At 36.7% G+C, this 14944-nt stretch overlaps 1 protein-coding gene across 2 annotated transcripts; it reads right to left on the bottom strand.

Annotated features, from left to right (window-relative positions):
* Positions 1–495: 495 nt before the first annotated feature.
* CBL (cystathionine beta-lyase) lies at positions 496–13630 on the bottom strand. Of its 2 annotated transcripts, XM_089137879.1 has the most exons (14): positions 13470–13630; positions 12437–12527; positions 12175–12346; positions 11982–12094; positions 8577–8647; positions 8367–8458; positions 8175–8262; positions 7967–8078; positions 2762–2858; positions 2573–2654; positions 1988–2105; positions 1339–1446; positions 1115–1217; positions 496–1013 (listed from the first exon to the last, which is right to left on the bottom strand). In XM_089137879.1, exons 2-14 carry the CDS (start codon positions 12494–12496, stop codon positions 838–840), a joined length of 1392 nt encoding a protein of 463 aa, XP_088994005.1. In that variant the 5' UTR covers positions 12497–12527; positions 13470–13630; the 3' UTR covers positions 496–837. The 2 variants fall into 2 exon arrangements, with proteins under 2 accessions (XP_088994005.1, XP_088994006.1); XM_089137880.1 differs by lacking the exon at positions 12437–12527.
* Between the last annotated feature and the right edge of the window lie 1314 nt (positions 13631–14944).

Here is a 14944-nt window from a genome sequence, read left to right as displayed (position 1 = left end):
CTTTGTTCCTTCATTTTCAGTCACCAACCCCTAATTTCTAGATTTGAATCCTTTTACCCCAAAATTCCTTCTCACAAACCACCCAACTCACCAATGTCAAGATGGGCTGTGAGAGAAAAATTTTGGAGGCACAAGAATAGTGGGGTTAGAGGATCTAGACTTCTCAACTTGTCATTGTGGACAAATGTCACACAAGTGAGTGGGTAATTGAGAAGGTTCAAAGGCAATCCAATCTCAAAGTCATCCCTAACTAAGCCAGCAAGATAGTTTGCCACTACGTTCTCCTCAAGCAAGTGGTGAAGAAAGACAATTGCAGAACTACCCATGCAAAGCCTAGATCTCTTCCAAAATGTCATGCACCGACCACAAAGCCATGCTTAGACTATTCACCTGAGTGATAGCATGCAAGAAATCACTGCAGAATTCAACACAAAATTACTCGATTGGTAAAATCAACACCTCTTAATGAAGAGGTCGTGCGTTCCACTTTCATTGGTGGCATATGACCCCACCCCCACACATAAAAAAGAGGGAAAAAAATAGTAGTCAACTAAATAAGTAGTTGGGATCACATTCATGTAGAACACATCTGAGGCATCCAGATTGAATCGACAAAAGATGGGTCCCACATGATAGAATTCATCTGATCATCTCTCGTGCTAGTACAATGTAATCCTATTTCACAGAAGAAAAAAAAAAAGTTGAAAGAACAATTTTTTGTAACATTATTTTCCTTTCTTTTTGGATCATAATATTAAGCTATTTGCATTGTTCATGTCCAGCAACAATTCATGGTGAAAAGGACATTGAGACTTCAAATGACAAAAGGAAACCTCCTCACGAGGGTCCTGTTTTGATTGCATTGTCCAAATCTGCAATCAGATCATCAATATCCTCAATGCCCACAGAGATTCGAACAAGATCCGCAGTTAAACCCCTCGACTCACGAACGGCAGCAGGAATAGCCACATGGGACATAAAGCAAGGCAAGCTTATGAGTGACTTCACACTCCCTAGCAATACAAGTCAAATTGAACAAAAGTAAGCATCCAACATAGATAAGATTCACAAGCCAGCAAATACTCAGTACCAAATGGTTCGGAAGAATGATTACCAAAGCTAACAGTTATGCCAAAGTACTTGGTGTTTTCTGCAATGTGCTTTGAGAGTTCCACTGACCCAGTCACAAAGCTAAGCACAGAACCTGCACCCTTTGCCTGGTGGAGAGAACATGATAAGGTAAACCAGCTAATCGTAAATGAATATCAATTGAAGCATCATGCATTATTAATCTTGATATAGCATGTTTCATCAATCTTTATAGAGCATGTTAAGTACCTGTGAATAGTGTAAAGATCTCCCAGGATGACCAGGAAGACCAGGATAATTAACTTTCTTCACGCGGGGATGAGAGGAGAGAAATTCAGCAATCTTTTGTGCATTCTCCTGCCAAAGAAAATGCAGATGGAACAATGTGACGAAAGACGATACATATCTGACAAAAAGCAACAATCAGAGAGTAGAGGAAATGATTGTTCTCTCAAAGCCAAAAAAAAGTTTCAGAACTGACAATTACTTCCACATACAAAAAGGAAAATTATGACAACATGAGGAGAGTGAGGGAAGAAAAATGAAACTTGTAAGTTATGAAAAAACATAGACAAAGATCTCTTAATCGTTATTGTGTGAAACTAGATAGAGTGGGTTAATCTAGATCAAAACTGAGTCGCTTTACTTAGTTTTGATCTATTCAATTTACACTTGCTGTATGTAAGTAATCACTATCACATTGTATGTGCCAAGCACAAGTTATCAATGGAGTGAGCAAGAATTCTCTACCAAGTAAGGAACCCTAACATGAAATGATTCCATTGCAGTTAATTATCAATATCTTTTTATTTAACTGGAATAATACACATACCAATCCTGTGTTTTTCATTTAATGCATGAACAAAATCTACCGGAGAAATGTTCCACCATTACCCACCTGTTGCTTCTCAACACGCAAAGCCATGGTCTTAATACCACGTAAACATATCCAACAGTCAAAAGGAGCTAAACCAGATCCTTCAGCATTTTGTAGGAAAGCTATCTCTTTCGCCAGGCTGGTGTAAGCATAAAACAACTATAATTAAAAGCAATTAAAAATTATTACCAAATGGTACATGAAGCATAAAGCCAATTTTTTTTTTTTTTATTTTGCAATGCCATTATTTATTTAATTTTTTTTAATATCAAACAATATGTAGAAAATCCTATTTTCCAGGAAATTTTCCTAGTTGATAATGTAACATGGAAATTATGCAGAGCCTATTTTGACAAATTTTCCACCAAATAGCAAAGAGCATCCAAAAAGATGTTTACCTGATCCACGTATAAACCAGGAAAAAAAATTTGATTCCATTTAAAACAAGCAAGTACGATACAGTTTCACTTATGATCAAGGACATTCCTTCCAATAGGCTCCCTAACAAAGCATGTGAATCATTTCTTTCCAGTATGCTGATCTCCTCCCAATATCAAGAAAGAAAGAGATTTTGTCAACAACTTGAACTGCAAAAATTTAACTGACCTTTCTCCTTTTACAGCAAGGACACCTGCCATGACATCACTATGTCCAGATATGAATTTAGTCGCTGAGTGCATCACAATATCTGCAAGTGAATGAACAGTAAGAATTAAATACATATAACGAAGCAGGTATAAGTAAAAATTTGTTCAATATGAAATGTTAATATACATAGGATTCACATGCAGGTACCTGCTCCAAGGTCTACTGGCTGTGAAAGTACAGGGGACATGATACTGTTATCAACCATCAAGAAAGCACCATGACCATGAGCCATCTCAGCAATTTTCTAGAAAAGGAAAAAGAGGCATAGAAAGGTCCCGTGTTAGTTCAGAAGATGATGACCTTATCCTTTTAGTTCAAAAACATTTATTAATATAAGTCATCCCCCCCCCCCCCCCCAAACACCAAAAGAGAAGGAAAATTTGCATGTTCCCTTGAAGTATGGTGTAAATCCATTTCCAACCATCAAACTTTTAAAATTACACATACCACTGTTGTTTTCCAAAATAATTAGCATTTAAGCCCAAACTGTTGGAATTATAACTTTGTTGATCAAGTCACCAAAACACCTTCACTGCTAAGATTTAGTAAAAGTACTTATTTTTCATTGATTATAAATTGAGGGCGAGGTCAAGTGGAGGGAGGGATCACAGGATAAAAACCAACATTGGAGAACAGGGAGGATGGTGGACTGAGTTTTCTTTTAAAAATTAATAAGAAGAAAACAACTATTAACAAAATAAGTTTATATTAGCATTAAGGGCATTTTGATCAACAAAGTCACAACAAGTTGATTTAAATGCCAAAAATTTCAACAAAAAGGATGGTAGTTGTAATTTAAAAAGTTCAACAGGTGAAAAATGAAACTACACCATACCTCAGGGGACTTACGTGGTAACCCCCCCCCCCCCGGCGGAATAAAAGAAAAAACTATCCAAAAGACAAGAAAAATATAAGGTTCCCTGCTCCCCCCAGGCCCCTCCTATGCAGTCCAACAACAAATTAGACTTCTCTTCCAAGGAAATAGCCTAGGGAAGGGTTAAGTAGGTTATGAACTTTAGTCCCTTGGTTTTACGTTGTAATTAACAAACAGTATTTGACCTAGAACATGGGTATATGAGTGTGGAATGTGAAAATGGGAATTTAACTAGTTAAAATTTTGCATTAGTTAGTGAGCTTCCTAGAAGTTAGGAGTTTGTTTTGGTTCTAGCATTTTGCTCCTACTTGGTTAGCTTGTAGTTAGTAGGTCCATTCCAACAACAAATTGAGTAGTTTAGTTAGCTCTTTTTTTTTTTTTAATAAAAATAAAATCAGAGAGCCAAACTATTCCAAATAAGAAAATTTCTCATAATTGACAATGATAATTGATACCAAAAAGAGCTTAATGAACTTATTGTGAGAAAACGAATATAGACCGGATTAGTGAAATTCAAAATAGCTTGCTAGCATTTTTCTTTGGCTGCTGCCTTTTTCTATGGCTAGTGGAACACTACATCCATACCTTGAATCTGGGACAATCTTCTACAAGGATCTGCCATATAAGCAAAGCTGGGAAGCTTGTACCAGGTAAGGGAGTTCATTCTTAAGCCATCTTTTCTGTGTAAGCTTTGGAGTTGACAACTCAAGCTGCTCGATCTTGAGGTCCTATTTTTTGACTATGGGCACTCTTCTAAGAGGATCTGCCATACAAGTTGTAGCAGTGGCTGCAGTTTAGAAAGTCGGAACAGCAGAGAGGGTGAAGGTAAGAATGAAGGAGGAGGAGCATGAGAGAAGGGAGAGAGGTTTCACATGAACATCTCCCCCAAAGCATAGCATTATCTATGGTCAAAGATAAAATCCCAGTCTAGGAATGATTTCCTAAACTGTTACACCAAAATAGGAAGTAAATATTACAACCCAAAGAAGAAAACTATTCAAATTAGAAAGTATATCTAGCAATGGAGTTGCTTGACAACCAAGCAATAAGAGAAGGACTAAAGTACCCCCATGGTACCTTGGTCACGTACCTTTACATAGTACAATCATTAACTCAAGTAAAGCTTGGAAAGCCTGTATTTGGCAAGGGGTCTGATCTAAGCCATCTTGACATAGATGACAAGCTGTTTGGCAAAAAATATTTTCAAAAGGATCTCATAAAACCAGTGCTGGTGTAATTCTCCAATTGGTGAACCAATGCCATGGGCCTTAGGGCCAACCAACTTTAGTTGGACCAGCCAAATAGTGCTGGGATATTCTGGGCCTCTCAAATCCACATCATGGAAATACTTTACTCAACTTCAGCTGTTGAGCTGGACTACTGGGGCTTCATACAAGCTGGCCGAATTAAGTCTTGTTGGGGCCCACAAATTAGGTTGCAGCCTTTGAGGACTGAACATTTTATTAAGATACTAATTTCTTCAGCCTGGTTGCAAGATTATTGCTTCTATTTTAATGTTGGAGAGAATCAGCTTTTTCTCACAACAGGTCAATTTTTTAATTAAGTTCTCATTCTATTATGTAATTTGGAGAGCAAACAATAGAACTATATAAATATGCAATAGGTTATTCGGCCTCCCATGATTTTATGAACTAAGTAAACTGACTAAGGAAGCTTTGCTGGAGTCTCTTACTCTCTAGTCCATGTTGAGTGATAAGAAGGGCTAGGGCCTTCCTAAGAAAGCTATTACAACTAGGGCTCAGGAACCTTGCTGAGAGGGCTGAAACACCTTTATCTCCAAACCTTCTATTTCCTCAACTACATCCTTTATTTTTCTCTTGTTTGATCTGCTGGAATCCAAGAACTGCAGTTGCTGCTGAAGAAAATCCTTGAAGGATGCTGTCAATCATCCCAGAGCATCGAATTATTTGTGTTGTGGCTGTTGACAGGAAAAAACTCATCAAACTGAGACTACATAATTAACAAGTTACCGTCCTAAGACAGCCGCTTATTTCCACATTCTGACAGATGTGTGACTGCAGAATGTTGTTGCTGAACTTTATTCTTCTAGGAATGGGAAGGATAGGGAAAGAGGATTTAGAAGTGATGGGGAAGGAAGTATATATGTATGTGGGCGAGACAAGAAATGGAAGGATTTCTAGTTTGGTTCTTCTGCCTCCAAACCTGCTTTGATTTCTTGTGTTATGGCCAGTAAATCAGCCCCAGTGGAGGTGAAACCGTGAAAGACAAGAAAAGGAATGATCTTCAGGGACTGGATTCTTCCCCCATCATACCTGTTTTGATTTCTTATAGTTTGAGACACGCAACTCAAATTATGATTTCTATTGTCAAGTAATTTTATTATGGGAAACTTAGAGCACAACCCTCTTGAGTGACCCCCTAATATTGATGACACCCCTAAACAAACTAAAGTATCGGTCAGAAACCCAGAGTTAGTGAACCTCTGTTAACTAGTGATGTCATCTGTTAACTAGTGATGTCAGCAAGTAATATTTTTTATGAAGACAAAACTAACCCTAAGGGGTTGAAAAGAATGGATCTAACATCCATCTTCTACATTCCCATACCCACTGATAAACAACCACATCAAATGAAATCAACAAACTCCAACATGTTCAACCAATCCCTTTTAGTTTTTGTCTTCTTCTTAAACCACCATACCCTAGCAATCTGTTCAACGGATCCCTTTCTTCATCAGCAACCCGCAACCTGTTCAACCAATCCCTTCTTCAAACACCATATCCCTGCCACCAGGAATTAAACTCATCTATGAGTCTCAAGATGTAGAATTGGAAAGCCGAGACAAGGTGATCAGTTGCAGTTCTGATCCATCTCAGAGGAGGGCTATCTTCACTGTGAATTCAGATTTGGTGCAACTTGCAAGAGTATCCTATCCGGTGCTCTGCACATGCATCTGTATGCCTGCAAAGTTTCCTTTTGGGTCGCTCTCGTGAGCCCATCACATGATGCGATTATCTCAATGTGACTACAGCATTTGACCTGAGTTTCTATTACCCAGTGCTCCGCATATGAATGAGTTAAAACTTATACTGTAATTGGGCTATTTGGAAATATACTGATTATGCTTGTCAGAAGCCTTTGGCACTGGGTTCACACCTTTTATTGATTATGCTTGTAGATACTAGATAGAGCATTCATATAAGCCCATCATTATCTATATTAGGGTGTTCCAATTGGTACTAGCTCCTTACAGTTGTAGCAGTCTAAAGTTGGGTGTTGTAGCATCTTCACAGTCATAAACCAGGGGATGAACCGCACTGCACTTGTAGCAGCTAAAAAGTTTGAGTAGACATCAAGACTAGCAAGTGTATTACTACATTGATGTAGGCACACTAGTGAACCACAAATCTTGTGTTGTTTGCTAGTGCTATTTTGTTGTGGATATTGGAGCATTGTGTGCTTTGCAACATGCATGTGCACCACATAGTACGCGTAACCAAATAGTGGTTGGGAGGTGGGCGTGCACATGATTGTGCGTGATTGCTAGAATTGGGATTTTACCAGTAAATCAATCATTGTGATAACTTCAGAGCGGCTTGAATTGATTTTGCTTCTATATACAGTAGCAGCACCCCAAACCCCCCCCCCCCCCCCAAAAAAAAAATTCTCCAAAAAGGGATAAATAAATAAATAAACAAAATTAACAGTAAAGTTTATATTCTAGCTGATCACGATTCAGATCCTACAAAGACCTCCAGGTTGTCCAACTTTGTGGAATAGTTTAGTAAAGCATGAACTCGAAATGACACAGTACAGAGCCCTACTCAACTGTAAGTTTGTGAACTTGTTTCAGCACTTAATGGATCCTTCCAATAAGCCAAAATAGATATGGATGAATAGCATGTCTATCAAACACAAAACACAAGAAATGCATTCATACAAGAAGCGAGAAGCAACAAACAGAACTAATTAAAAAACAGAGAGCATTCAAGTGAACAAACTAGTTATGCACATGCAATGTAATTATCAGCAATAAACTGCTCATCAACTTTATAGTTACATCCTTCTTCGGGGACAAAACTTACTACAATGCAGTGGTCAACAAAGTAGTGTTGCAAATGCATGTGCCGTCAGAGAAGTGACACCAAGTGGGCGTGTGGGGAAAGTTAAGAGAAATTTTATAGGCCTGATCAAGGCCAACCCCTCACAACCCCCCCCCCAAAAAAAAAAAAAAAAAACCTTCTCTAAGTTTCAATGTAGGAATAATAGTTTGTGTTAATTTTCTACCATTAATACCACCACTATGAACAAATATTAATGATTAGCCACATTCTGTAAAAATTGTTTCAAACAATACTCAACCAAAATCAATTATTTGCAAGTTCACTAAATTACCAAGCATAACTAAGGCCTTTCATCTTCATCCATTCATTGACAAACAACCTCTAAATGGAGAAAACCATAACATCAACATCATCAAGCATGTGAATACCTACACGAATATCAGATATCTGTAAGCGAGGGTTTGTTGGACTCTCCAGCCAGACAAGCTTTGTCCATGGACCAATTGCAGATTCAACTGCATTTAGATCAGTTGTATCCACTCGCCTGTACATTATTAGCACATAATACATTTTCTTAGACCTCTTAAGAAAAACATGTTAAGAAGGAAAAGAAAAAAATATTACAAACAATAACACTCACTTCACAACCACCCCCTGCTTTGGAACTACATGCGACAACAATCGATCAGAACCACCATATATGTCCTCTCCAGCAACAATTTCCTCACCTACGAAAAGGAAACTTTGTATTAATTGATTAGATAATTGCAAAAGCAGTTAATTTAAGATGCCAAACTATAAAATAATAAGTTCAAAATTAGCAGATAAGCACCGGTTCCAACAAGATGGGTAACAGCAGACAAAGCAGCCATCCCACTAGTAAAGCAAAAGGCTCGGTCTGCCTTATCAAGCTTGGCTAATAACCTAATAAGTTAAGACAAAAGAAAAATAAGAATAACTTCACCGCTAACAAAAGAATCTAGCTATCTACTGATAGGTTACCTAACATAACAAAACACATTAAAGAGATTCAGCTACTCACTTTTCTAATTCATCACGAGTAGGATTCCCACTTCTAGTATAATCATAAGGACCGAATTCTGTCGCTGAAGGCTGGAACAGAATGAAAAATAAAAAGACAAAAAAGAAATTAAATTGCAACATTCTAATAGTATACATATACATCCATGTATATAGGAAAACTCTTAAATATGACTGTCATACGACCAGTTATGATGTATGGTGCAGAGTGTTGCGTTGTTAAGAAGCATCATATGGATAAACTAGCGTAGTAGAAATGAGGATGCTAAGATGGATGAGGTGAAAAATAGGAAGAATAATGTAAAGAATGATCATATTAGAGCTGGACTTGGAGTAGCTCTGATTTATGATAAGCTACAAAAAAGTTGAGTGAGGTGGCACAGTCAAGTTCAACAAAGGCCTTTAAATGCCCTTGCATGGAGAAGCAACTTGACTTGTGTGGAGAAGCAATCTAATATAGATCGAAGGGATTAAAAAAAGAACTAGGATAGACCTAAGATAGACTTAAGAGAAGTGGCGAGAAAGGATATGCATATCTTAGTCCTAGTATATAATATAACCTCAAATAGAGCTGATTGGAAGGCAAAGATCCATGTAACCAACCCCATTTAGTTGGGAAAAGGCTTGTTGTTGTTGTTGTTATTGCTGATACATATCTAAAAAGAATCTACTGATTGGGTATTACTTGTGGCCTATCAAAGAATAAATTTGGATACAATAAAAAGTGAGATAGGCGCAAGGCACATAAATTAAAAAAAAGAAAGGTAGATTCTTCAATTGCCTAAGCTATTGCCAAGAATAGACTCTCTAAATCCTATGCATGTCTCACGTCATCTACAGTTAATAGAACTCTATATATTACCAATTGAATAAAAAACAACAACATTAAGATGTCCTGAAGTAGTCATGAGAAAGGGAAAAAACACAATTTCCTGTAATACCATGTAGATATTTTTTTGCAAATGAGAGGGACTTTCTAATAAAAACCATAGGAGTCCTTATGAAACTTCTTTGTGAGTTGAAGATTTCTTTGTTAAACTAGCTTCAACTTGTAATCTTTTAAAAGCTTTAACATCACTTTTTAAAGTGTACCCTATCCAACTGTCCATGGAACTCTTAACTACATCCACAAGAGAGGAGGAGGTGAGGTGAGGGAAAAGAGGAGCGCATTATGGCATAAAGTAAAACAGCAAATTCCAACCTGTGACCTCCTGGGAACCTGCATTCTACTGGAAACACCAACCAACTAAGCAAGAATTTGTCTCCACACCATTTTAATTTAGTTTGTGGGGAAACATGCTTCTTTCTTAAAGATTTGGGTGACTTGAGGATAAAAGCTCTTGCAAATACATCTATTTCTTAAAGCTTTAGGTGACTTGAGGATAAAAACTCTTGCTTTGTCTGTGAGTCATTAAGGTTATGTAACAGCATTTCTGAGCTGGATGTTCTTAGTTTTTCCTATTCTAGATGAGCATAACAGGAACAAGTTTGGTAACCAGGAGTAAGAAGTGTTTTTAATTGAGACATGTGTCTGGGAGGCAGTTTAACAGAAAGCAACTTTTGTTCCCCTGGAAGCCACCAGTTGATGCATTCCAACAAACTGTTCCCCTGCCCAACATCCTCTCAAATTACACACACTAAGAGTTCTTCAACCTTCACCACTTTGAATGCAAACAAACAAGTGCATCAGGCACACAGAATGACAGAATCATCAAGAAATGTAGTCTTTATAATACATCCTTGCGTCTGCTTCCCTACTTCTAATCACAATGTACTTACAAATGCTTTCAATTCAAAAGATTCTCATAGTGAACTGATAATCTTGACCGACCCCCCCCCCCCCAAAAAAAAAAAAAAAAGCATTTCTTGAAAAACCTCTAGAGCTTCCTTTGGAAACCCAGCTTGAACAAACCCAGAAATCATGATAGTCCAAGAAACTGGACTTCTGCTATGGATTTGTCAAACACACCATATAAGCAGCTTTAATATCTCAAACTTTTACAATAATTGAACAACTTAGTCTTGGATGCAACTCCTAGTAGAGAAAAATTTTACTAAAAATGAACATTTACAAATTGACCTTCTTCCCCAGATTTCGAATCAATTAAGAGCCCCAGAATTGGTGAGGACAGCAAATATAGTAAGATGCGCTATGAATCAAGATTTGTTTTAGAGCTTATTTTAGTCTTCCATAGCTGCTTAGATATTTACTCTCTGATTGGAGGGTTATTGGGCTGGATAATTGTAGGAGGTGGTTCCTTTTACAGTTCCACACTGTTCATGGCTCCCAATATGCACTACATATGAAATGATGAAGTAAAGCTAAAAATAGAATAAACTAGACACCTGTCACCACTTTTCTTAGAAAATCCATCACATGCTACTCTTCCAAAACAAAAAGGAGGCCGAACCAGCAGTTCTGTGGAGCAAATGTCAAAGGGATCTGCTACTGCTAGCCCAGATTCTTTTTCAATGTTGCAAACAAGAAAAAAAGTGTGATGCAGTTAGCCAAAGAGTTAATTAGAGATAATAGTTTGATTTTTTTTGAACAGTTGGTACTTCTTTTCTAACCTTCATCTCATTGAAGAGTTGTTAGCTGCAGAGTTTGAGTCAAAATTCATTTCAGACTTCCAGTTTAGTCCATTATAGAGTTGATCACTATTTCAGTTACAAATAGGAATAGGATTTTTTTTTTTTTTTTCTATTGCTTTTATAAAGGAAAATGCAACCCATGATGGTGCTAGGTTTGAGTGAATGAAAACTTGAGTTGAATAGTGATAACATGGGTGCTTTCTGCTCCTCTGCAATACTGGATTGAGATTACTGTTGGATGAATGAAGTTTGAATTATCCACTCACAATTCTGTACCAGTCCAATCTATACACCTAATCAAGGTGCTTTACGAATAAAAATTGCAAGTGCACATAAATAAGCATTAGCTATGTAATGGGTTCTATGTTGCTCAAGGTGCACATCACACTTCAAGTACTTTTCATACTGCCAATATAGGATCAGTAAAAAATTTTGCAGAAATGGGACACATAAATGGTCCCTGTCTTCCTCACATGAAAGTCTGCAACCAGTTCAATAGCAATTAGTAAATGAGGGGCTAGGGAGCTGGTCAAGTTTCTTTCGTCTGTGTACAGTTCCAACCATCCTAGTTCAGACATCCAAAAGGAGTAGCAAAAATGTATAAGCTGATCTACAGGAATTGTAATTCCTATAAAAACAAGACCTAAGGACAAGTTTGAGCTTAATTATCAGAGAATGGATCAAAATCAATCGTTATTGTCCTCCAAAAAGTTTTCTTGGTGGCTGTAGGTAGATTATTTTACAAGCATTCAACAAACAATATGATCAAAAGCTTCAGTCCACAACATTATATGCATACATTACTCTGTTTTACCTGCTTAAATGTAGCTGTCTGATAAAGAGGAGTACTGACTGCAGCATAAGGATCAAACTCATTCTGAACATTCATCAACAAAGTCGAAATGCTGGGTTCCTTCACTTCCACATCTACACACAACATGAAACTCTTACCAACAAATAAAACAAGAAAAGAAAGCCACACCAAGCGCAACCGGTAAAACACAAACCATCAAAACACTCAGCGACACCTTCGACCAAAGCAGCTGTACTAACATCCATTCCTTTCTCTTTAGAACAGCTCAATTCAAATCGTTTAGCATCCAATGATCCTTTTCTGTCCTCATACAACACTCTGCCAAACCCAAAGCTCAGTCGAGGCAACAATCCACGCCTCAAACCCTGGAAAATGCCAGAAACATTAAAAAACCATACATATAACTAGATTTGAAGGCTAAAATTGAGATCCAAAGAGAGATGTGGTGCTCTTACGCTGTCATTAAGATCAATTCGGGAGGTGCAGAAGGAAGGGTTAAAGGATGAAGAAGCCATTTTGAAAATTGAAGACTAAAAGATCTGTACTCTGGTGTTAAGAAAAAAGGGGAGAGATGAGAAATAAAGCATAATAGAGTTGCAAGGAGACAAATATCTTCGAATATGTGTTGTTATTCATTCGGCTGCTTCAATTTGGGAAGAGTTTAGAGCAAACACGGACCTTATTCGTCTCCACTAAAAGGAACTGCCACTACTGAAGAGTCACTAACTCTAAAATGTAAGCGGCAACGATAAGTATGTGTTCATTACATGCTTACACAGCTGCTCTATATGCAAATACCAGACATTAATGACTTAATACACAAGATAATAGCATATAAACAATTATTTATATAAAAAAGAACCTGCACAACATCTATTATATAAACCTTAAAATCCATAACATAAAGTTCATGTCTTAACATCTAAAATCATGCACACTTTCTCTCTACAAATCCTGTAATAAATGAAATGCAGAACTATAAGAGTAGCACAAACTACAGTTCCATTGTGTAGGAATAAAAGTTTAATATTAGGAACATTTCGGTGTTTTCTAATGTAATCTGCTTTAGATGAATGGTTATTATTATTCTTGTGGCAACCCTTAGAACAAAGGAAGCATTGGCTGCAAAGAGGACATAGATAATTCCAAGAAAAATCTCATCTTTCTTCCATTTGCCATTGTTAGAAACATATTAGTAGTGGGTACCACAACTAATGAAATTATACTCAAAAACGAAAGAAAATTCAAATTTTTTAAACCAGATACCCTGAACCAATGGATTTTGACCCATTGAAAACGTTCATCAATCAGCAAGAATACAAACTCTGACAGAGTAGACACTCAAGGATCATATCAAATAGTAGGCTGAGAAGAACAAAAAGTAACTCTATAATTTAAAGGCCTTGACTTTAACATTTTCTTAACTATGAAACCATGAACAATGAAAACCTCAAGTATTCCATTAATCCTGAGATTTATTTTACTGACCTTCAGTTAACTGCTCAGCTCCTGGCGATCCCACGAATCAAGAGACGCCAAGACGGAGAAACAAGAGAAAAAACGAACCGTCCCAATCGAGACGGAGAAGATGAAGAACAGGAATCGCCTTGGCAATAACAGCCGAAGAAGAATCACCTGTGTTTGGCAGCTTGGGCTGTTATTACGTTTTTCCATTTCGGTTTTTATTTTTTATTTTTTATTTTTTCTCTTTCAATTTTTATAAAATCTCCCTTGTTAATTTAGTTCGAATTTAATAAGAGCGTGTATATAAGCGTATTTTTTAACTTTTATCTATCACAAGTTCACAACCTTCACGAACCTTTTGTGATTTCCCGGAATTCCCCACTTAGATTTTTATTAAAAAAATAAGATTTTCACTTAATTTTACAATCATACTACCATATCATATCATACTATCATATCATATCTTATCATATCATATCATATCATATTTTTTTTTTTTTGGTAATCCATATCATATCATATCATATCATACTATCATACTATCATATCATATCGTACTATCATACTATCATATCATAGCATATCATACTACTATTATAAAAACATAATAGCTACATTTTTACTTCCAAAAATAGCCTCCTTCCCTAACTACATTGATATAATTAATTACGTCTAAAATTATAAATTCATATTTTGTACTTCTAATAATATTATATTAATTACAGTTTTACATAATTCATTAACAACAACAAGCCTAAGGAATAGAAAGAGTTTCTCCTAAAAACTAGGAAATATTAATTGAATGAAGAAAAAACTAATCATAATCAATCAAGCATCTAAACGTTAGAATACCCGCTCATTTTAAAAAAAAAAAAAATTAACAACAACTAGCCTAAGGAATAGGGAATAGAAAGAGTTTCTCCTAAAAACTAGGAAACATTAACCATGACACCTCAATAAGGAATAAGTGGAGATTGTCTCACCAATGTAACTGTTCATTTTTTTCAATTTATCTCTATGAGATAATAATAAAAGGACAGACAAAAGGGAAGAAGGTTAAAAAGGAATCATGGATTCATGAAATAAAGTGAAAATCAAGGAAACATGAAACTGCAACTTCGGTTGTTCAAATCCATTGACGACGGACTGCCATTGACCCTCAAGCATCTCATGTAGTGACTCACCGCTGTTAAACCCATAACAGAAGATGACAAGGAACAATGGCGGAACCAGGATTCAATATGGGGGGGGCGGCGAAGCAGAAGTTCGGATTAGGGAAGCACCAATGTTTTTTCGCCACACATGTTGTGTGGGCCCTTATAAGACCCATTGGGGGTATCACCTATGAATTATATTACTATATTAAGGAATATGTCCACATATATTTTGTGGGGCCCACACATATTTGACAAAAATAGGTAAATTAAAGCATCAGCACACAAAAAATTACACATGATTTCAACCCTAAAAAGTGATGCAAACCAATGGTAGTTAGTTAA

This window comes from Hakea prostrata, chromosome 10 (assembly GCF_041222555.1).
Source record: "Hakea prostrata isolate BN-2017 chromosome 10, UWA_Hpros_2, whole genome shotgun sequence".
NCBI lineage: Eukaryota > Viridiplantae > Streptophyta > Magnoliopsida > Proteales > Proteaceae > Hakea > Hakea prostrata.
This window is presented reverse-complemented; position numbering and strand designations above follow the sequence as displayed.